The following is a 20,081-nucleotide window of genomic DNA, read 5'->3' on the forward strand; positions in this document are numbered from 1 at the left end:
TATTATTAATAAATTTATCATGAAAAAATTTAAAACAATTTATATAATTAATTAGCGGAGACTCGGAGAGAATTGGAGAGAATGACGGAGAATTTTTTCGCAATCGAAATATGAAAAAATTACAGTAAGCTACTGTGGTAATTTACCTCGGTAAGTTAAGACACCACTCTGTTAAAATTCTTATTTTCTAAATAAAAAAAAAAAACAAATAATTATTTAATGATTTTAAAGCTATTCAGTTGGCGCGAGAATAAATTATTTTCGTCAAAAACTTTGCAATTATTGCTTAAAAATAATTGTGTTAATTATTGTCAAAAAATGGGACCACTAGAACAAGCTAAAAAAGCTGCTGCATATAAAGCAGTTGATGATCATGTAAAGGTAAACAAAAACAATTCATGATTTAGTTTATAGGTTATGGTGCAAATATCATGATAATTTATATTATTATTTTTAAATTTAAAATAAACATAATTGTTGGTTTGTTTTTTAGTCCAACAGCATTATTGGAGTTGGAAGTGGATCAACAGTTATCTATGCTGTTCACAGAATAGGTCAGAAATATTTTTGAGTCTTAAAACAAATTACTATGACCTTGAACTTTGACATCAAAAGGTCATTGATTGTGTTATGATAAGGCATATTGAGATTCGCGGTTTACAAAGTTTTATATTTATTTTCCAGCTGAAAAAGTCAGGTCGGAAAATATGGCTAATGTCATATGTGTTCCAACATCTTTCCAGGCTCGTCAACTTATCATCAACAGTCGTCTTATTCTTGGAGATCTTGATACACATCCAAAAGTAGTTTTTTTTTTTCAAAAATTTTATAAAATTTCTAACGAATTTCTAAGCTTTACAAGTATTTTTATTATTGCTTTTTTCTACAGCTTGATTGTGTTATTGATGGTGCTGATGAAGTTGATGCAGATTTGAATTTAATAAAAGGAGGTGGTGGTTGTCTTCTTCAAGAAAAAATTCTAGCATCTTGTGCTAACAGCTTGATCATAATAGCTGATTATTCGTAAGCTTTATTTTTTATTTAAAATTAATCTTGTTGCTTCATTGTTTTTAATCTTGATTAATAATTTGTAGGAAAAATTCAGAAAAACTTGGTCAACATTATAAAAAGGGAATTCCAATTGAAGTTGTTCCAATGGCATATGTACCAATTAAACGAAAGGTTGAGGATAATTTTGGTGGTGTTGCTGAGATCAGAATGGCTCGAGCAAAAGCTGTATGTTTTATTTTCTCATTTTGTTAATATTAATTTAATATTGATGATGAAAATTAATAGATTTTTCTTTCATTAACAGGGACCAGTTATAACTGACAATGGAAATTTTATTCTAGACTGGGATTTTCCTTTTGATTTAGAAAAATCATGGGAAGAAATTCACACGGAAATTAAACTTATTCCTGGTGTCATTGAAATTGGATTATTTGTCAATATGGCACACAAGGCATATTTTGGAATGAATGATGGTACTGTTAAAGAACAACTTATCAATAATGTTTAAAATTCAATAATTTTGCTGTATAATAATTCAAGCTTTTCATATTTTTTTATCAATTAATTTACCAAAAATACTATTATATATTGTCAATGTATAAATTTATCAACTACAACATAATCACACTTTTGAAAAAAAATTACTATTTCTTCATTAAAATTGTTTCTATATTTTTTTTAATATTATTTTTGTATATTATTATTATACTTAGTTGTTGTTTAATTAAAATTTATCATTAAAATTATTTAAATACTTGGCTGTGTGTTTATATTCAATATATATTTATGTATTTCAATAAAAATAAATAAATATCAATTGGTATGTGTTTTTTCATTGAGATTATTAATGAAAATTTTTAAACATTTCTTTTTGATAAATAAAAAATATGTACATAAGTACTAAGCCGGTATTAAAACTACAAAATGGAAATAATACTAGCAGTTGATTATTATGCTAACTATGAACAGTAGAAAATATATAAAAGGATTAAAACAAGTGAGTTATTCAACGTGATATATAATCATTAATCAGTGATGCATAATCACATAAATAATCAAAAATAATTATATCAGTTGGTAATGAGAACACGTCGCTACTAATTGTACTAATCCATTAGTATTATTATTTATTAATTATTAGAAATAAATAATGAGCCAATGTATCAAAAGATCTGCCTGGTTTCTATTACAAAAAATGAAATAAATTATTCTTGTAGTTCTTTTTTAGTTAAAGTACATCGTAACGCAAATTTTTATCATAATAATAGTAATAATAATTATTATTAATTTATATTTTTTTTTCTTCTACAAAAAGGACAGTTATCATCGATTTTCCGGCATTTGATTGGTTGTCAATGAAATGAGAAATAAAATTTCGTTTCGCAGTAACTAATTGCATTCTGTTTCGAAAGTTTTCGATGAATTTTTAAAAACAAATTGTCCAGAAAATCGAAATACCTCTTTGCTCATTTTATGATTCTAATATAAATCAGCAATTTTTTGAAACCAAGTATTTAGCATGAGCATGAAAAATAAAAAATAATAAAATAAATATATAACAAAATGAAAATAATTGATTTAATTATTAATCAAATTTGTTGAATTAAGACTTGATAGATATAAATATACTATATTAATTAATAAAATATATTTTATTTAAATGTTTACTCCTTGTTTAAATATAAAAAAAAACATAAATAATAATTGAATTGAGATCAATGAAGAAATAAATGTCTTGAACGAAACTCTGTATGGATTTCTGATGCTCAAACGTTGTTAGTACTTGGACACTTGCTGAGTTTTTCTATGATTTATATGACTATTTAACAAGCACACTTGTTATATATTACTTCCGTAAATAAAATATCTAATTAATTACTAAAAAAATAATTATTATAATAAATATAAAACAAATGACAATAATATATTTTTAAGTTTTGTTTAAAAGAAAAATAAAATACTTGATACAGAAATTTAAATTTATTGTTTCTGATGAATATTCAACATCTCAAACACACATTTATATTCAAAATGAGCAATGAGATTTCTTGAGATCTATAAATTCAACATTTAAGCATTTAAATCTGCAAAATTTAAATCACAAGTTGATGATTGTTGAACATTTGTTTGCATCGTTATTTATTTTGTAAACTAAATATTACCATGTAAATAATAGACATGCATACAAAAAGCTGTTTGTTATATTAAAAATAAAATTAAAATTTGCGGATTAAATAAGACTGACGTAAATGATTCGACGCACAAGGGTAGTTTTAATTGTCGGCAACAATTTAAAAGTGGGGGATGTATTTCAAGAAGGTGCATGTTATATACAGGATTAATTCAAGCTTTGATTGTTCAACTGTCGACAAGTGCTCCAGCTCTCTTGGAGGATCATTGACATTTGCAATTTTTAAATATACCAAGACAGTTATTAAATAATTTAATTTCAATAAACACCCAATCATGAAGGTAAATATTTTAAATTCTAAATAAGTTTTATTATATTTTTTCTTTGACTTTTACTTAGTGTAAAATTCAATATAAATTTTTTTTTTATTTCAATTGTTTATACTTAAATTAATATTAATAATTAAAACTTTTCACTAAATTTTTTTTGATAATAATAAAACTCAATTGTACAAATATTAAATGAAAAAAAAATCATTATATTTTATAATTTTAAATATTTTATAATTGAATTTAAAAAAATATATTTTCAGGCTTCTAAAATTTTAAATTGGGCTGTTGCTGGACTACTGTTAATTGCTTCAACAAATGGACTAAAAATTGATGAAAAAGTAAATAATAAACACCTTAAAATTAAAAATTAAAAAATAATGTTAAAAATATTTACAGGATGATCAGGAAATTGTTGAAAGTCCATTTCGTGATGGATCAATGCGATCAAAAAGGCCATTCTGCAATGCATTTACAGGTAAACTTATTCTTCAAGCTAAAAAAATTTATAAACAAATTATTAAGCTATTTAAAATTAACCAGGCTGTGGAAAAAAACGGAGTTATAACAACAACGCCCTGGAATCAAAAGAAGATCTACAAAAAATTCAAGTTCCAATTGATATTTACAAAGCAATGATTCGTGATTTATCAGAAGACATTCGTAACACAATTGAGCATGAAATAGATGAACAAAATACCAAATATATTGATCAAGAATATTTACCATATTCAACAAGAACAATGCCAATTCGTAAGCGTTATCAAAATTAATTTTATATCATCGAAAACAATATATATTTCAAAGAAAAAACGGCTAAAATTCTCTTACTTATTATCACCAAGAAATTAAAAATTATAAACAATTTTTACGATCAATTTTTAATGTAAATTTAAAAAAAATACATAAAGCTAAATTATTCAATAAAAAATTTAATTGTAATACAATATTTTATTGATGAATAATAAAAATTAATGTATTTTAATTTGTTTTTATTATAAATAAACAATGAGCTTGATGTAAAGACTATTGTTCCACAAGTATTTACTTCCAGTATGAAGAATATCACGTGGAATACTGAGACCAACACATTCTAAATTATCTGGATGTCCAATTATTGCTGGTTGTTGCCAAAAATACGTTGGGCAAACAGTCAATGGATCCCACAATCTTGATGATCTATCAATTCTCAAGAGCTCTTCTGGTGAATGATCTAAAATCTAAAATTATTCATCAACAATTAGCAATATTATTTTCTTTTTAAAATATTTACTTACTTCAATACGAAGCTTCAAAATAAATGGCCATGATAATTTATTATCTTGATGACTTTTTGTCAAACCAACAGCTATGAAAATTGTACCATCAGGAAAATATTTTGGTGTTATTTTCATGTACATTCCATAGCCAGCTTGTTTAATATAAAAAGTATTACTTCGTTGTGAATAACCAGTTCTCCAATTTGATAATTTATTTTTCATATTTTCAATTATCCAAAAATATGTATAGACTTTAAAATATTCTGTAATAATTAATATGTTGTTTAGAAAAAATCATTTAATATTTTCTATCAATATTACTCACCATTTGATATTAATATCTCATTAACAGTATCATTGAATTTTCTAATTTCAAATTGCCTAGGTGTTTTTAAATATTCATAATTTTTTTTAACAATAAATTTATCTTTTCTATCATTTAAATTAACAGATAAACTTTGCAAATTCATTTGCAAAACAAGGTCTTTTATTTCGTTTAATTTTTTTTCAAATAAATCGAAACGTTCGTCTAGAATTTCTAAAAAAAAATTTAGCTATTATCAATTTGTTATTTCAAATTATCTCAATTTTAATTTATATTATTTTTTTTACTTGTACTTGTTGAAACTCGAGTGACAATTGATTGTGCATCAGCAATTAATTCATCAGATGTAATTCGACAAATTGTATGGATTTCTGTAGTATCATTGTTCGTTGAATTTAAACTAACTAAAATGAAAATAATGAATTTATTTAAACGTTTATCAACATCTAATTAGTCTACTTACAAATATCAATTTTAGGTGATTTAATAATTTTTCCACCAAGACAAACAAAAAACCATGGCCAGGTGATAAATAAAATCGTGATAACAAGCATCTTTCTCAATTGACACTGAACCCTTTTACAATACAACGAGTAAGCTAAAAATTACCACAAGTTTTAAATTTAAAATTCCTGAAAAGACCAAAAATAGACACCACCACAAATTCCATACCACCATATTTTTTCTTTGAAATTTAATCATCAAATTATTTCTACGACAATTGTCTTAATATAAAATTTATTTACAAATTAAAAACTAATATAAATAATTTATATTTTATGAACAAATGATTTTTCTTCATCATTACATGATTCACGAATTATTATTCGATTATCTTTCATCTGAAAAATAAATAATAAATTAGTCTAGATGTCGACCAACCCAATAAATAAAAAGAACAAGTATTACCTTAACATGAGCATATAAAACAATACCAATCAAAGTCAAAGTGATACCAATAGCTTGATTGAACTCCAATGATTCATTGAACATGATGGATCCACCAATAATCAATAAACAAAATTTACCATGTCCCACCATGTTATATCTAAATGCATTATCATCAAGGAGTCAAACATAATTGTAATATTATTTTTTTTGTGCTATTGTCGTTTAAAAGGATACGTGAGTGGTGATGTGTGTCCAATGATCCAGTATGATGTTAGATTGACAAAAAAAGATACAACACTCGAGCTGAGTACCATAAGCTAAAATATAAATTAATTACATGATAATAATGATGACAGTGTTTAATTTTAATCAGGTAATTTGTGTGTAATACGTACAATGTCCATGTATGACCAGCTATGAGTTATTGTTTGTTGAACTGGCTCAACAATTGGTACAAGAACAAGTAGCAAAGCAGCAGACAATGGTGCTTGATAATACAACAGCTGCATTGGATCCATTTGTAGCTCCATTTGTTTTCTATTGACCCACTGTAATTAAATTTTTATCTGATTATAAATGTCATTTTGGTGTGATGATTGAATGAACGTACCACTTGGTATAATGATGTTATTAATACTCCAAGTGTTGCATAAATTGTACCAGTAATATTAAATTGAATATCATAATAAAAATTAATAATAACTCCAAAGATTATTGGTAATAGAGTTAGCTTAACTAATAAACTAAAGCTTTTTTTATAAAATAATATTTGTAGAAAAATAACACATGGTGTTGTGAGCATTTTAGCAACTTGATATGTTCCAACAGTATTATGAGCTAAACTTAAATTTGATAAAACAACAAAACCACAAAATGACACTGCTATTGGTATCATTTCTTTAATTGCAACATCTTTTATACAAAAAATATCAAATTTTTCACATATTACTAAACCCAAAAATGTTACTAAAAAATGTATCATTGATAGGGTTATATTTGGAAATCCAATATTGCGATAAATCCATTTATTTAATAGAACAATTGTTATTGAAAATATTATATTTAACACTAGGTTAAATATTATTTTTAAATTTTTTTTCATTTTGATAATGTGGATTTATGGATTTTTTAATAATTTCATTTCACTTTGTGGCTTTGTGTATATTTAGAGTGTGTGTTATCATTTTCTAAACAACAAAAATCATGGTGGAGTTGCCAATCATCTGGGACGATCAGACAGTATGCTATCGGTTAATAAGAAAACTTTTTTTTTCAAAAACCATTTAAACATTAAAATTATAATAAAGCTGAATTTTTGTTTATAAATATAATTAATTGGCAAATTGATAAACTGCGAAAACTTTATTAATCATTGATATTTTATATTTTTTCTGTATAGAAATTCGAAAAATCGAAAAATGGTTGGAAAGGGTAGAGAAATTTCTTGGGCCATAAAAAAATATTTGTGGATTTCGTTTTGGGTTGTATTGTAAGTGTGCTGTGAATAGCCCCCCAGGAATAGGAGTATTTTTTATTGGATCATCTTTTTCCATGTTCAATATCGACATGAAATTGGTGGAGGATGTGAAGCTATATTACAGTCCACATCCTCGTTCCAACATTTGTCCTTCGAACAAATAATAAAAGTGTTACAATTATTTATGAGTCTCGTTTTTCTTATCATTAAATTCAACAATTTTAAAAACACTAAATTAATTTTAAATTATTATTATTAATATATAAATAATTTCAAATTTATTTAGTGTTAAAAAAATCTTCGAAGATACAGCAAACTTAAAAAATATCGAAAGCGTAATTTTGGAGTGTATAACATTGAGCTATTACCTGAAAAAAATCCATTAGTCAATGTTGCTTTTCTGGAAGATTTTGCTGCTGTTATAGTTGCAGGTGCATGTATGGGATGACTATTAAGATATTATGGTATCATTTTATTAATAATAATAAGAAAACAATTTAAAAAAAAAATTTTTTCTTTGCTACATTCGTGGTGGAAATAATTCTCCGTCTTTTTATCGCCTAGAAAATTTCTACGCCTTTTCTCCAATTTCTCTCCGACTTTTTAAATTTCTGTATTCGAAAAAGAATGATAAACCCAAAAAATACGGAGAAACAAAAACGAAAAAACATCGGAGAAATTACCATCGTTCCTTTAAAAAATGATTAATAATAATTATCGAAAAATAAATGCATATTTAATTTACAAAGCACTTGATGTTTGGACCACTCAGCATATTTTAATTTAAAATTATAAATTAAATTATTCAATTCCAAATTTATAATAAATAAATAAATAGTTGAATCAATTATTTTTATATTTTTTTTTTTAAATAAAAAGACATAATAATACAAAGAAAAAAATTTATCTTGTGAAAAAATTGATATTATTATTATTAAAAATATTGAAAAAAAGGTCATACAAGATAATAGACAATACTATATTAATGTTTTAATGATTACATTGAAAATGAATAAAATTAAAAATTTGAAAAATAATTATTTAAGGAAGTCCATAAAGTTTAAGTGTTCTATCCATACTTGTTGATGCAATATACTGTGCATGTTTACCAAAACGAATACCAGTTGCTGTTGCAGTATGTTCATTCAATACTTTTAATTCTTGCCATTGTTTACACAAATAAACACGTACATCTGAACCAGCAACAGCAAGATATGTACCACTTTGATCAAAGCAAAGATCTTTAACTTCATACGAATCATCAAGTTGTAATGTTTTGAAATTTTTTAATTTACGTAAATCCCATAATTTAATGCATGAATCTTGTGCTGATGTTGCTAAATAATAACCATTTTCAGAGAATGATATTGCTGTTATTGGTCCAGTATGACCAGGGAAATTAGCAACATTTGATTGTTCTTTTAAATCCCATATTTTAACTTGTGAATCTTCAGTACCAGTACCAAAAATTAAACCATCTGGATGAAATTGTGCTGTTGTTAATGGTTGACTACCTGGTCCAGCAACTTTTGTTAATAAACGTCCAGTACGAATATCAGAAAATGCCCAATGTTGATCTAAACTTGAACTTAATAAATAATCACCAGTTGGATGTAATGATAAACCAGTAACTGGTGCATCATGAGCACGTAATAACAATGTTGTTTGACTTGTACCAACATTCCAAATTCTAATTGTTGTATCTGGACTAGCAGTCATAACAATATCCTCATGTGGATGATAAATAACACGTGTTACTTTTTTAGTATGTCCTTTTAATATTGCAACAACTTGTTCAGTATCTTTATTAAATACAGTTGCATTTTTATCAGCACCACCAGTTAATATTTTACTTGTATCTGCTGAATGTATATCAAGTGCAAGTATACCTGGTACACTTGCTGAATGTAAACCAGGATGTGATGATAATGTTTGAAATGATCTAATATTATCAGATGGTTGTAGCTCTTCTGGTATTGATCTACCACGTCTTTTTCTTTCTTGTGTTAATACTGTTGCACGTTCTTGTAATAATTCAATAACATCTTCAGTAATACCAGCTTGTTCTTGTGGTTGTATTGCACCAGTACCAGCTTCAACAGCAATTGCTGGTTGTGGTATTGTTGTTGGTGCAATACCAGCTTGTGGTTTTAATGTTGCTAATGCTTCACGTGCTGCTGTTACTTCTTTAGTTAATCTAGCAATAACACGACATGCTGCATCATGTTGATAAAGTGCATGTGATAATTCTTGACGTGCTGTTTGTAATTGTTGACGTTGAGTAAATGAATGTAACATAACAGCATCCCATTCATCTTGGAGTATTTTTAATATTGCTGGTATTGATGTTGCACTTGGTGGCTTTGGTTTAACCAATTGTGTTGCTATAAATATATTAAATTATTATTTTAATTTTCTACTTATTTAATACTTTTTTTATTCAATACTTTTATGTAATACTTACTTTTAACTTCAATCAATTCTTCCACTGTTAATTCTTTACCATTTATTGGATCAACACCATTTTCAATGATATATTTTTCAATTAATCTTTTTTCAAATATACTTCCTGATACTGGTGATATTACTGGATGTTCAGGAACTTCATTTGAAACTGAAATATTATTTAAAATAAAGTAAATAAAAATGCGTGCATTTTTAGGTTATTACATACAAGCCGGTACAATTTATAAACAATTTTTTTTTTTGACATTTATAAATTAAAAATAATAGTTTAGTAATATGTAATTATTAATTATTTATTGTTATTTTTTATAACAACTTACTTGAACAGGCTAATGCCATTTTTATAATATTTTAATTTATATTTTTATTAACGTTGTGGTTCGTCTATATTTTTTTTTTTCTTGACACACACACAGTTAATTTTGGACTTTTGGAGTAAATAAATTTACAAGATTGTTTGACAGGAGGCAGCACGTATTTGAGAGAGACAGCGAAATAAAAAGTCTACGTGTTTATTGTGTACTTGCTAAACATAAATTATTATAATTAAAAATATAAATTATTGCTTGTCATTAAAATTACAAAAATGTCCAAGTCCATAGCAAGTATTGGATTAATTATTTTTATAACTTTGTATCAAATTTTCTCTGCAAATTGTAGCGAATATTCTTATGGTGTTGTTGAGGTATATTTCAAGTAATTCAAATTGTTCTAATCTTATAATGTATTGATTATTTTTTTTTTTGAATTAATTATAGAGCTGCTCAGGATGTTCCTTGAATCGTCTTCCTGATGTTAAAAAATTCATCTTCAGTGATGTTCCAAACTAGTAAGGAGATTTAATTATGCTCATTTGGTACCTGAATGATCCTTGATTTTTTTGTTACAGTGAACGAGTACAATTTAAACATATCCAAGGTGCAGTACCAGAACTTGTACTTTACAATAATAACGAAGAAGAAGTTGAACGTCTTCAATTATCAAGATTAACAAGAGACGAATGTAATGAATTATTACAACAAAAAGGCTTTAAAAAAATAACAATAAAAGATGAAATATAAATATTTAAATAAAAAAAAAAAAAGAACCTTTTAATAATCTTATATTTAATAATTTAATAATTAAAATATTACAATATTAATTACAATTTATAATTAAACAATAATTTTTAAATAAACAATAATGTATAAAACAAATTTTACACTTTTAAATATTACTTTTTCAAAAATTTTTTTTTTAACAAAATTATATTTTTATTATAAATTATTATTTTATGATATTTATATACACTATTACCCCAAGTAACCATTAACTTTCTCAATTAAATTTACAATATATGAATAGAAGAAAAAAAAAAAAAATAGTAACTGGAATTATTATTATTTATTTAAACACTAGAATATTTTTATTATTTATAAAAATGGATTTAAATGTTTATTGATATTTTAAATATCGTTACTTTTTTTTTTTTTTTTCTGTAAAAGACCTTTTGCGTATATACATAAATGTTTTAGATGTCTTGTCCCTTAACCCGACAATATATAATTATTGTTTTTTGAATTTAATAACAATTTTAAAATTCGAAAATTAATGAAATTGTTACGCCATCAATAGCCAACCGATAAATATTATAGCAATCCATAAAAATACTTTTGATATAAAAAGGTCTTCGTCATATTGTGGTGTTCCTCTTGGTGCTATAAAAAAATTTAAAAAATTATAATCAAATATTGGCTTTGTTTATTGAAATAATGTAATTATTTTAAAATAATTTCTACCAGCAGTTGGACGATTTTCTCCAATGTTAAATGTCGACATGAAAAATCCAAATGGATAACCACCAATGCCAAATGACATATGAAAACCTCCATCACCAAAACCAAGACCAGAAAAACCAGTATTATTTTCTGGCTCTGTTCTTTGACCAACTGGACGAGGTGGTACATTATTTCTGTTGATAAATATATAAATATTTTTAAATCTATTTTTATAATTTTTAAAAATAACATTTTTTATTTTATTTTTTTATATATATACCTTGGATCTTCTTGCTTTGTAGCACCACGTCCATATAATGGAATGACTTTTTCTTTGCTAATTGCAGCTTTACAAACTGGACAAACTTGTCTTGTTGGTCGAGTTTCTAGCCACTGATGAAGACAAGGCCAACTGTTATTTATTTAAAAACAAAATATTATTTATTTTTTTTTACTTTAAAACAATTGTAACATTGGTCTTGTTAATGATGTAATAAAATTTATTTAATAGTATAATTTAATTACCAAAATAAATGTCCACACATACTGACAACAGCATCTTTTGCAGTATCAAGACAAATATTACACTCAAACATTCTGTCATCTTTTTCTTTATTTGCTGATTCTGTTGGCTTTGATGGACCAGGTTGTTCCTCCAACGTAACCATCTTTATTCTTTCTACAAAAACAATTTAATCATAAATATAAATTTAACAAATACATAAATATTAATTACATATTAATTTTAGTTATTTATTTCTTGATGATAAATTAAATTAATGACTTTTTGAATAACTAATTAGCTAAATGACCTTTACATCACCCAAAAAATCATTAAAACTTTTAAAAATCAATTAAAAATATTTCAATTAATTTCAATATATATTTTTTACCCAATAATTATTCAATTTTTAAAATAAATAATATTATTTTTTATCAATACTTGTATTTTCTTATTATTATTTTATTTTTTTTTGTATAGAAAAAAAAAAAAACAACAAAAATAACACTCAACAACTTGTAAATTTTATATCTCGTTAAAATATTTTTATGATTGTGCAATTTATTGCGATATCTTTAACTCAAATGACGTATGTTTTATCATGATTTTTTATTTATCAAACTTGTGACAAAAAAAAGTAAAAAAAAAAAATATAAAAACCAGATGTTATTATGACTTGTGAAAGAGAAATAAATGAAATAAATATACGACATTTGCGTCGCTCCAATTTCTACGGATTACGTGGCCAAAAAAATAATTGATTCCATATATTTAAAAATTTTTTTTAATTAATTTAATATTGTTATAATCACTTTACGTACATTATTGTATTTTTATAATTAAAATATTTAAAAAACAATTTTTTTTTTTAGATCTGACACTTGTAAATGGGTGGATTTTTATATTTTTTTTTTCGATGATTTTATTTTCGACTCACTTAGTTTTTTTTTTTCTCGAGGAAAATCTTTATTTATAGTGATTTATAGAGTTGCTTTCACGCAAAAATCTCCAGATAAACGCCATCTGTTGGAATGAAGAGCGTCATCTGTGGGCAAATGTACAAACGTGATTTTGAAAATAGAAAATGGCTGAGGGTCACAGTAGCATATGGTATATTTCTAAATTTGTATTATTCTACTTGTTACAATATTATTGTATAATATTAAAAATATTATTAGTCTCAATTTTTCTTCCATTCATTGTTACTAATAAATATAATATATGGAATCTACAGGTATTGCGAATATTATTATTCTCAATCATCATTGTTTTTTATATTTATTTTTATTTCCAGTATGTATCATTGTAATTTTTTTTTTTTAACCCAAATTTAATATAAATAACTCAAATATTATATTTTGTTTGTTTATAACAATTTATTTATTTATAATAATTTATTGTTTTTATTATTAATAATTAATTATATTAAACATTGAAATAAGTCTCTGATTTTGGACCTATCCAGACCTATCATGAAGCTTTAAATTTTGTGCATGCGCGTCGATGCCCCCCGCCCCCGTTTGGTTTTAAACCGGTTATTAACCGTCAAAAAAATAAATAACCGGCTAATTAACAGCTCTAGTTTTTATTTTTTTTTTTTTAAATTATTTAATATTGGTGTAAATATTGTGCCCCCATTTATCCGCTTTATTTAAATATTTGCCTTGTTTAAATATCCTTGCGAAAAAACCAAGCCATTTATTTTTGGGAAAAGCAAAACTTATTTTACAAAAAATAAAAAAAAAAAACAGACGAAATAAAGCTGTTCATTGAACACAAGTGCAACAACAAATAATAATCAATGCCTGCTATTGTTGATAAATACATTTTATATACGTTTTTGTATATTGAGACAAAAAAAAAAAAAAAAATTAAATAATTAATAAACCTAACCTCAATCTTTTGTTCATTAATTCGAGACCCTTCTAGACACTTCTAGAAGTGCATTGTACTTTCTTTGCAAAATTTATTAAACAATCAAGTTGGTGTCAAATAAATTAATTTAACTTCAGTCAGTTAGTTTTTCATTAAATAAAATATATTCAAGTTGAAAATTAATCTAGATAATAATAGTAATTTAAAAAATAAAATTCATCATAACCACGTGTATAAAATAAAATTAATAAAAGGGTAAATTCAATGAATAAAACTTTATTTTTTTTTCATTTTTAATTAGTCAATTGATTTCATATTTTTATTGAATTAAATTACATATAACTTATTAATGATCAGGTATCTTTTTTTCCAAGATAATTACTTGTTTTCTTTTTCAAGTTTCATTCTGTACATTCTGTGCCTTCTGTAACAGACAAAACCAAACAAAAAAATTAATACAGAATTCTTTTTTTTTTTTTTTCTTACATTTTATTTAAAAGAAAATTTAATAATTACTCTTCCACTCTGGCTTGTCCTCTGTAACAGACAAAACAAAACAAAAAAAAATTAATACGTAATTTTTTTTTTTTTCACATTTTTTATTTAAAAAAAAAAATCAATAATTACCTCTTTGCTATGTTATCCATTTTCCATTTTATTAGAGGGTACCCCCCACATAACGCGAAGATTAGGAACGCGGTCTTATAGACATTTAGAAGACGCGTATGATCCATCTTTACCAGTCAGGGCAGTCAGAGTTATCAAGGTTATCAATCAAATCAGAATGACAGCAGTAGACAGCAGCAGACAGCAGAATGAATTATGATATATCATAATATCATATAGATATGTATAATGTCAATGAGACCGGAAGCCTTGGGAGTTGGGTTCACTTGGGTTATGTCTTAGGGCCGGTTTTTTCGTCCAAATCCTTAGTTAGTTAAGGTTGTTTTCAAATGAAATTCCCGTAATTTAATTTTCGATTTTTTTTTTTAATGTTTAAATGAAATAATTATCTATTTGGTGGAATTTTTTCGTAATTTTCCTCTGCGTCAAAATCCAGATAATTAGTGTCAAAGTTGACAACTTTAACACGCAAGCATAGGGAGTATAGGTACGTTTGCGCTTGTACTTTTAAAACTCTTAATTTAAATTTTGATTTTTTTCTACAGATTTGTACACTTTACAAATACGAAATCAATGAAAAAAAAATTATCCATTTCCTCAGTGCCGTTTAAAAGATATTGGCTAATTACTTTTTAAATTTACGGGTTTTAGCCGGCTGAATTACATTGAAATTTTGGGGTACGTTCCAATACCGCCGTTCGGTTTTATTCTTCTAGCTCTATCCTTCTCTCTATCTCTTCTGGCTCAATCTTCCATCTCTTCTTCTATCCTTCTCTTACAAGAAATGTACGGTTTTGGAACATCCCCCAAAACGTCGCCCGGTCATGCGATTTAAAAACAACCGGCCCTCATTTTTTTTCAATGGCGTTTAATTTGTCGGTAAGGTAGTTTTCCACTATAGCAATAGAGTAATTTGAAAAAACAAAATTCAATTTTTTTTTTGGAGTAAATGCGAATGGATTTATTGACCAAACACGATTAAATTTATCAATTTATCAAGTTGTAAAATGTCAGAATTATTAAGCATAACATCATCAAAAACAAAAGATATTTCAACTCGTAGATCATCAAAAAAATATGGAAGAAATTATCATCAAAATTCAATAATAAAAGCTAGAAAAAATATAGTTATTTATGATGATGGTTATGATGTGACACCAAAAACATTAACTCATGATGATTATCGTAGAATTGATTCACGACAAATGTTTGTATTTGATTTAATTAATTTGGCTAAAATTAAAGATGATTATTCAAGTCAAACAACAATATTTCAAAGAAAATACAATGATTTATTTCAATCAGATTTAACATTAAATAAATTAATTGATAATAATCAAGCTAAAAAAAATAATGCACTTTTGGATGAACCAATTGAAAGTTTATTTACAACTCAAGATAATAATTTAACAACTAAAAATTCTCATGATGATTTATCAAGAGCACCATCACCATTTTGTCTTCCCAAGTAAGTTGAAATATAATTTATTAATTAATAGCTATTATAAAATATATTTTCAATTTTTTTCGTTCATTAAAATATAGACTAGTTGAAGATTTGGACAGTCAAAAAAGCACTGATACATTAAAAATAAGACTACGTGAAACTGAGACAATAATATACTTTGAAATGTTACAATTAACTGCTGATTTAAATACACAAGAAGGACAAGATGTTAAATTACAAAATGAACGTTATGAGTACATAACAAGTGGTGAAGGATCAAATAGAAAACTAGCAAATGCTGAAACTCAAACACCAAAAATTTATACTAAAACAAGAAGTACATTTATTGGACGTAATGAACGTTGTAATTTTGGTACCACTGTCAACAACTGGGTCATGTATGATACATATGCTGATCCAAATATTTGGCAAAAAAAACCAGAACCATTTAAGGTAATTATTTATCGAAAAATAACAGCTAAAATAAACCAACTAATTCTGCAATTACCAATGAATTTTCAGGATCGTAATAAATTTTTAATTAAAAAAATAATGAATGAAAAAAATGATAAAAATATTGATGAATCAAGTGAAATATTTAACAGTGAAAAATTTAAAAATTCAGTACAAATAATGGAACGTATTATTGCTAGTAATTTATATATAAAATCACAAAAACGTTTTAAAGGTTTGATAAAACAAGATCCATGTGATTTAAATTTAAAATTTATTTATAATTTGGATTTATTATGGACTCATTATTATGAAAAAATTAAAAATTATTCAGTTTGTAATTTTTGTTGGAATGAAGATAATAAAAATATACTTGCAGTTGGTTATTATTTGAATGATAAAAAATTAAAAAATTTATCAAATGGATATGTATTAATATGGTGTATGAAAAATCCAAATCAACCAGATAGAATATATGAATTTAAACAGCCAATATCTGATTTAAATTGGTCATTATATCATCCAAATCAATTGGCTATTGGTTTTTATGATGGTTCAATAAATATCATTGATGTTTGTCATCGTAATTTAACAATATTACGTAAAAGTATTAGATTAAATTCACCAATATATTCACCACAATGGCAAGTACAATGGTGGCCAGAAGATGATAATTTAAATATAAATGAAAAAATATATACGACAAATCAAGATGGTGGTATATTTTGTTATCGTACTGGTGAAGATTTTACATGTATTAAAATTATGAAAATATGTAAAATTGAAGGTACAATTTGTGGTGTTAAAAAAACAAAAATATGCCATAGTAATGATATTAAAATTAAAAAAAATCCATCAGCTGTGTTGTTAAAAAAACATCCAGTTAAAAAAAATATTTATATTGTTTGTTCTGATGAAGGATGTGTTTATCAATGTTCAACAAATTATTTAAATCATCATATTGATAGTTACTTAGCTCATGATGGTGAAATATATTCATTTGAATATTCACCATATTTTAATAAATTATACTTAACATGTGGTGCTGATTGGTGTACAAGAATTTGGATTGAAGGTTTACATGAACCATTGATAACACTTAAAACTCATATGTCATGTGTTAGATCAGCAGTATGGTCACCTAAAAATTCAACAATAATTGCAACATGTATTAATAATGAAATATGTATTTGGGATATTAAAAAAAAAATATACAAACCAATGTCAGTGACAATTGTTGATAGTAATAAATTAATAACTAAAATACAATTTACTCATAATGGTGAACAAATTGTTGCTGCTGATATTAATGGTGCTATTTTTATTTATAATATTGAAGGTATACCATTTTCACCATTCAATCAAAAATCATTATTAATTGAATCTGTTGAAAAACATTTAATAACAAAACCAAATGTCCTGAAAAAATTTAAAACAATTATTGATGAAAATTAATTTTATATTTTGTTTAGTATTATTATAATGTTATTTATTTTTTATTTTCGAATAAAATGTATATTTATCAAACAATTTCGAAAATATAATAAACAATTTCAAGATGAGGTTAGGTTTATTTATTTTTATTTTGCTCCAATCAAATTACAAATTTACAACAACATGACGCCATATTGAAAATAAATAAATAAACAGAGAGAGAGCAAGGGAGAGACATGTTGTTGATAACATGAAAATAAATTTTTGACATATCAAGTGATAAATAAATAAATAGAAAAATGATTGAATTTCAAGAAGACACATCAGAAGAAGAGTTAACAATTGGTAAATTATTATTTTTTATTTTTAAAAATTGTATATTTATGGTCTTTACTTTTGTAGATGACAGGTTTATTAAATTATGTTGTTATTATTATTTTTATTTACCAATAAAAACATAAAATTTGAATAATTGTATTATTATTAATTTTTAGATACATTGCCAATCCAATCACCACAAAAACGTCATAAAAAACACAAGCATAAAAAACATAAAAAAAGAAAAATAAGCCATGACAATGATATTATTGAATCACCAAAAAAATTTATTAAAACTTCACCAATTAAAGAGGAAGGGTATGTGTTTGTTAAAGAATTACTGTCTTTGTTATTTAATATAAATTAATATTGAATAAAATTTTTAGAAATGAAAGAAATCGTGATAGAATTATTAAAACAACAACAGCAACAACAACACCTAATGGAATTGGACCTGGTACATCAACATCACCAAAAGGAGCAAAGAGAAAATTATCAAAAAATGGCAAAGGAAAAGATAGTGGTACAAGTAGTGAAGAAGAACGATGGCTAGATGCTATTGAATCAGGAAAACTTGAAGAGGTAACTTGAAAAAAAGCTTAAAAAAAAAATATGTATAAATATTATTAAATATAATTTTTATAAAGGTTGATGATGAATTAAAAAAAATAAAACCAAAAGATCCAAAATTAATGACAGCAAGACAACGTGCAATGTTTGAAAGAAAAACAGATACTGAACCAAATCCAGGTGTTGAACAATTGATGTCATTACCAACTGGATATAAAGAAAAAGTAATGACTGCTGAGGCTATACAAAAAGCAGCATTAAAATCATTAAAACGTAAACAATTAGCTGATGAAAAACGTGAAAAAGATAAGGTAGCTATTAACTTATTTACCAATATACAATTAATTTTATTAATTATAATATTTGTTTAAAGAAAAAAACAATGGAAAGATTATTAAAAAAACAAGAATCAAAAACATCAAAAGGTAAAGGTAAAGCAAAACGACAAGTACCACTTGTTACATACAGACTGACAATTAATGGAAGTTCAATTTCATTACCTCCTGGAGAAGATTTTTTTATTACTCCATCGAAATCGTAAGTTTAGCTGTATTAAAATTCACTTTTTACATATTAATTTAATTATTTTTTTTGTTTAAATAGTAAAGAAATACCAGAAGCAGTTTACTGTGCAATTGAATCATGTAAAAATTTAAAAAAATACAGATGTTCAAAGACAAATACTCCACTGTGTAGTCTTGAATGTTACAAGCTAATTTCTACAATTTAATTTACATTAAACAACAATTTAAATATTTTTTTTAGTCAATCAATAATTGTGTTTCGATAATGATCTATTAAAAATAAAAAAAAACATGGTTTTATCTATTTTTAATTACTGTGGCTAATTTATCTCGACAAAGTAATTATAATTAAGAAATTCATCATGCTGACATGATGACCTAAAACATTGTCCTAGATTAAAACCTGATTTAAAAAAAAAATAAGGAAATAAAAAATATATATTAGTCTTGAATAAAAGTCAATAAATTTATCAGTTATTTTGTTGAAATTAATAAATAATAATAACTTGATGTTTATTCTTAATTTCTAAAAAAATTTTTTATCATTTTAAATGATTTTTATTAATTTGCATCTTAAATAACGGTATGTTGGTCCAGAAAATTAACTGTGCCAATATTTATTTTTTGTTGATTTTTCTATTTTACAATCTCTTCTACCACGTGCATTTTATTTTATCCAATTGCA

General features: G+C 25.0%; 9 protein-coding genes across 10 annotated transcripts; 5 read left to right on the forward strand and 4 right to left on the reverse strand.

Annotated features, from left to right (window-relative positions):
• The first annotated feature begins 171 nt into the window (after positions 1 to 171).
• Positions 172 to 1,828, forward strand: LOC122848872 (ribose-5-phosphate isomerase). Its single transcript, XM_044147271.1, has 6 exons — positions 172 to 381; positions 494 to 554; positions 685 to 803; positions 890 to 1,023; positions 1,095 to 1,236; positions 1,316 to 1,828. The coding sequence occupies exons 1-6, from the start codon at positions 220 to 222 to the stop codon at positions 1,517 to 1,519; spliced, it is 822 nt and encodes a 273-aa protein (XP_044003206.1). The 5' UTR covers positions 172 to 219; the 3' UTR covers positions 1,520 to 1,828.
• A 1,539-nt stretch (positions 1,829 to 3,367) lies between these two features.
• On the forward strand, positions 3,368 to 4,307 carry LOC122848873. The gene is made up of 4 exons (XM_044147272.1): positions 3,368 to 3,483; positions 3,735 to 3,812; positions 3,871 to 3,949; positions 4,015 to 4,307. The coding sequence occupies exons 1-4, from the start codon at positions 3,478 to 3,480 to the stop codon at positions 4,242 to 4,244; spliced, it is 393 nt and encodes a 130-aa protein (XP_044003207.1). The 5' UTR covers positions 3,368 to 3,477; the 3' UTR covers positions 4,245 to 4,307.
• A 159-nt stretch (positions 4,308 to 4,466) lies between these two features.
• On the reverse strand, positions 4,467 to 5,638 carry LOC122849438. The gene is made up of 5 exons (XM_044148138.1): positions 5,519 to 5,638; positions 5,343 to 5,459; positions 5,056 to 5,268; positions 4,749 to 4,993; positions 4,467 to 4,691 (listed from the first exon to the last, which is right to left on the reverse strand). Exons 1-5 carry the CDS (start codon positions 5,607 to 5,609, stop codon positions 4,467 to 4,469), a joined length of 891 nt encoding a protein of 296 aa, XP_044004073.1. The 5' UTR covers positions 5,610 to 5,638.
• Positions 5,639 to 5,793: 155 nt separating this feature from the next.
• On the reverse strand, positions 5,794 to 7,140 carry LOC122848874 (solute carrier family 35 member E3-like). Its single transcript, XM_044147273.1, has 5 exons — positions 6,557 to 7,140; positions 6,342 to 6,494; positions 6,181 to 6,263; positions 5,965 to 6,103; positions 5,794 to 5,897 (listed from the first exon to the last, which is right to left on the reverse strand). The coding sequence occupies exons 1-5, from the start codon at positions 7,046 to 7,048 to the stop codon at positions 5,826 to 5,828; spliced, it is 939 nt and encodes a 312-aa protein (XP_044003208.1). The 5' UTR covers positions 7,049 to 7,140; the 3' UTR covers positions 5,794 to 5,825.
• A 1,187-nt stretch (positions 7,141 to 8,327) lies between these two features.
• Positions 8,328 to 10,324, reverse strand: LOC122848875 (pre-mRNA-processing factor 19). The gene is made up of 3 exons (XM_044147274.1): positions 10,210 to 10,324; positions 9,888 to 10,037; positions 8,328 to 9,807 (listed from the first exon to the last, which is right to left on the reverse strand). Exons 1-3 carry the CDS (start codon positions 10,226 to 10,228, stop codon positions 8,465 to 8,467), a joined length of 1,512 nt encoding a protein of 503 aa, XP_044003209.1. The 5' UTR covers positions 10,229 to 10,324; the 3' UTR covers positions 8,328 to 8,464.
• Positions 10,325 to 10,353: 29 nt separating this feature from the next.
• On the forward strand, positions 10,354 to 11,085 carry LOC122848877 (selenoprotein M-like). Its single transcript, XM_044147278.1, has 3 exons — positions 10,354 to 10,574; positions 10,648 to 10,718; positions 10,779 to 11,085. Exons 1-3 carry the CDS (start codon positions 10,476 to 10,478, stop codon positions 10,948 to 10,950), a joined length of 342 nt encoding a protein of 113 aa, XP_044003213.1. The 5' UTR covers positions 10,354 to 10,475; the 3' UTR covers positions 10,951 to 11,085.
• Positions 10,978 to 13,113, reverse strand: LOC122848876 (E3 ubiquitin-protein ligase RNF185-like). Of its 2 annotated transcripts, none has more exons than XM_044147277.1 (5): positions 12,970 to 13,113; positions 12,172 to 12,325; positions 11,927 to 12,058; positions 11,668 to 11,840; positions 10,978 to 11,586 (listed from the first exon to the last, which is right to left on the reverse strand). In XM_044147277.1, exons 2-5 carry the CDS (start codon positions 12,312 to 12,314, stop codon positions 11,489 to 11,491), a joined length of 546 nt encoding a protein of 181 aa, XP_044003212.1. In that variant the 5' UTR covers positions 12,315 to 12,325; positions 12,970 to 13,113; the 3' UTR covers positions 10,978 to 11,488. The 2 variants fall into 2 exon arrangements, with proteins under 2 accessions (XP_044003212.1, XP_044003210.1); XM_044147275.1 differs by lacking the exon at positions 12,970 to 13,113 and adding an exon at positions 12,540 to 12,558 and having other exon boundaries at positions 10,988 to 11,586.
• Positions 13,114 to 14,656: 1,543 nt separating this feature from the next.
• Positions 14,657 to 17,987, forward strand: LOC122849439 (dynein axonemal intermediate chain 4-like; the record flags this gene model as incomplete). The annotated part of the gene is made up of 2 exons (XM_044148139.1): positions 14,657 to 16,118; positions 16,196 to 17,987. Coding segments are annotated over exons 1-2 (2,253 nt in total), but the record flags the coding sequence as incomplete, so codon positions are not given.
• Positions 17,988 to 18,165: 178 nt separating this feature from the next.
• On the forward strand, positions 18,166 to 19,875 carry LOC122848879 (INO80 complex subunit B). Its single transcript, XM_044147281.1, has 6 exons — positions 18,166 to 18,329; positions 18,479 to 18,620; positions 18,689 to 18,884; positions 18,950 to 19,183; positions 19,246 to 19,409; positions 19,476 to 19,875. The coding sequence occupies exons 1-6, from the start codon at positions 18,284 to 18,286 to the stop codon at positions 19,600 to 19,602; spliced, it is 909 nt and encodes a 302-aa protein (XP_044003216.1). The 5' UTR covers positions 18,166 to 18,283; the 3' UTR covers positions 19,603 to 19,875.
• Positions 19,876 to 20,081: the final 206 nt, after the last annotated feature.

The sequence above is a fragment of the Aphidius gifuensis genome, linkage group LG2 (assembly GCF_014905175.1).
Source record: "Aphidius gifuensis isolate YNYX2018 linkage group LG2, ASM1490517v1, whole genome shotgun sequence".
Taxonomy (NCBI): Eukaryota; Metazoa; Arthropoda; class Insecta; order Hymenoptera; family Braconidae; genus Aphidius; species Aphidius gifuensis.

What these genes read in the sequence shown, in the direction of transcription:
- LOC122848873 (XM_044147272.1), top strand. An exon ending in GACTAAAAATTGATGAAAAA is followed by an intron (nt 3,813 to 3,870) that starts GTAAATAATAAA and finishes AAATATTTACAG; the next exon opens with GATGATCAGGAAATTGTTGA. An exon ending in ATTCTGCAATGCATTTACAG is followed by an intron (nt 3,950 to 4,014) that starts GTAAACTTATTC and finishes AAAATTAACCAG; the next exon opens with GCTGTGGAAAAAAACGGAGT.
- LOC122848879 (XM_044147281.1), top strand. Translation starts at nt 18,284, where the DNA reads ATGATTGAATTTCAAGAAGACACATCAGAAGAAGAGTTAACAATTG. An exon ending in AATCAGGAAAACTTGAAGAG is followed by an intron (nt 18,885 to 18,949) that starts GTAACTTGAAAA and finishes ATTTTTATAAAG; the next exon opens with GTTGATGATGAATTAAAAAA. An exon ending in TTTATTACTCCATCGAAATC is followed by an intron (nt 19,410 to 19,475) that starts GTAAGTTTAGCT and finishes TTGTTTAAATAG; the next exon opens with TAAAGAAATACCAGAAGCAG.
- LOC122849438 (XM_044148138.1), bottom strand. Translation starts at nt 5,609, where the DNA reads ATGCTTGTTATCACGATTTTATTTATCACCTGGCCATGGTTTTTTGTT. An exon ending in TCGAGTTTCAACAAGTACAA is followed by an intron (nt 5,269 to 5,342) that starts GTAAAAAAAATA and finishes ATTTTTTTTTAG; the next exon opens with AAATTCTAGACGAACGTTTC. An exon ending in TTTTGAAGCTTCGTATTGAA is followed by an intron (nt 4,692 to 4,748) that starts GTAAGTAAATAT and finishes GAATAATTTTAG; the next exon opens with ATTTTAGATCATTCACCAGA.
- LOC122848876 (XM_044147277.1), bottom strand. Translation starts at nt 12,314, where the DNA reads ATGGTTACGTTGGAGGAACAACCTGGTCCATCAAAGCCAACAGAATCA. An exon ending in ATGTGTGGACATTTATTTTG is followed by an intron (nt 12,059 to 12,171) that starts GTAATTAAATTA and finishes AATAAATAACAG; the next exon opens with TTGGCCTTGTCTTCATCAGT. An exon ending in ACAAAGCAAGAAGATCCAAG is followed by an intron (nt 11,841 to 11,926) that starts GTATATATATAA and finishes ATTTATCAACAG; the next exon opens with AAATAATGTACCACCTCGTC.
- LOC122848877 (XM_044147278.1), top strand. Translation starts at nt 10,476, where the DNA reads ATGTCCAAGTCCATAGCAAGTATTGGATTAATTATTTTTATAACTTTG. An exon ending in ATTCTTATGGTGTTGTTGAG is followed by an intron (nt 10,575 to 10,647) that starts GTATATTTCAAG and finishes AATTAATTATAG; the next exon opens with AGCTGCTCAGGATGTTCCTT. An exon ending in TTCAGTGATGTTCCAAACTA is followed by an intron (nt 10,719 to 10,778) that starts GTAAGGAGATTT and finishes TTTTTGTTACAG; the next exon opens with TGAACGAGTACAATTTAAAC.
- LOC122848874 (XM_044147273.1), bottom strand. Translation starts at nt 7,048, where the DNA reads ATGAAAAAAAATTTAAAAATAATATTTAACCTAGTGTTAAATATAATA. An exon ending in GCTGGTCATACATGGACATT is followed by an intron (nt 6,264 to 6,341) that starts GTACGTATTACA and finishes TTTATATTTTAG; the next exon opens with CTTATGGTACTCAGCTCGAG. An exon ending in GGACACACATCACCACTCAC is followed by an intron (nt 6,104 to 6,180) that starts GTATCCTTTTAA and finishes TAATGCATTTAG; the next exon opens with ATATAACATGGTGGGACATG.
- LOC122848875 (XM_044147274.1), bottom strand. An exon ending in AGAATTGATTGAAGTTAAAA is followed by an intron (nt 9,808 to 9,887) that starts GTAAGTATTACA and finishes ATATATTTATAG; the next exon opens with CAACACAATTGGTTAAACCA.
- LOC122848872 (XM_044147271.1), top strand. Translation starts at nt 220, where the DNA reads ATGATTTTAAAGCTATTCAGTTGGCGCGAGAATAAATTATTTTCGTCA. An exon ending in CTATGCTGTTCACAGAATAG is followed by an intron (nt 555 to 684) that starts GTCAGAAATATT and finishes TTTATTTTCCAG; the next exon opens with CTGAAAAAGTCAGGTCGGAA. An exon ending in GAATGGCTCGAGCAAAAGCT is followed by an intron (nt 1,237 to 1,315) that starts GTATGTTTTATT and finishes TTTCATTAACAG; the next exon opens with GGACCAGTTATAACTGACAA.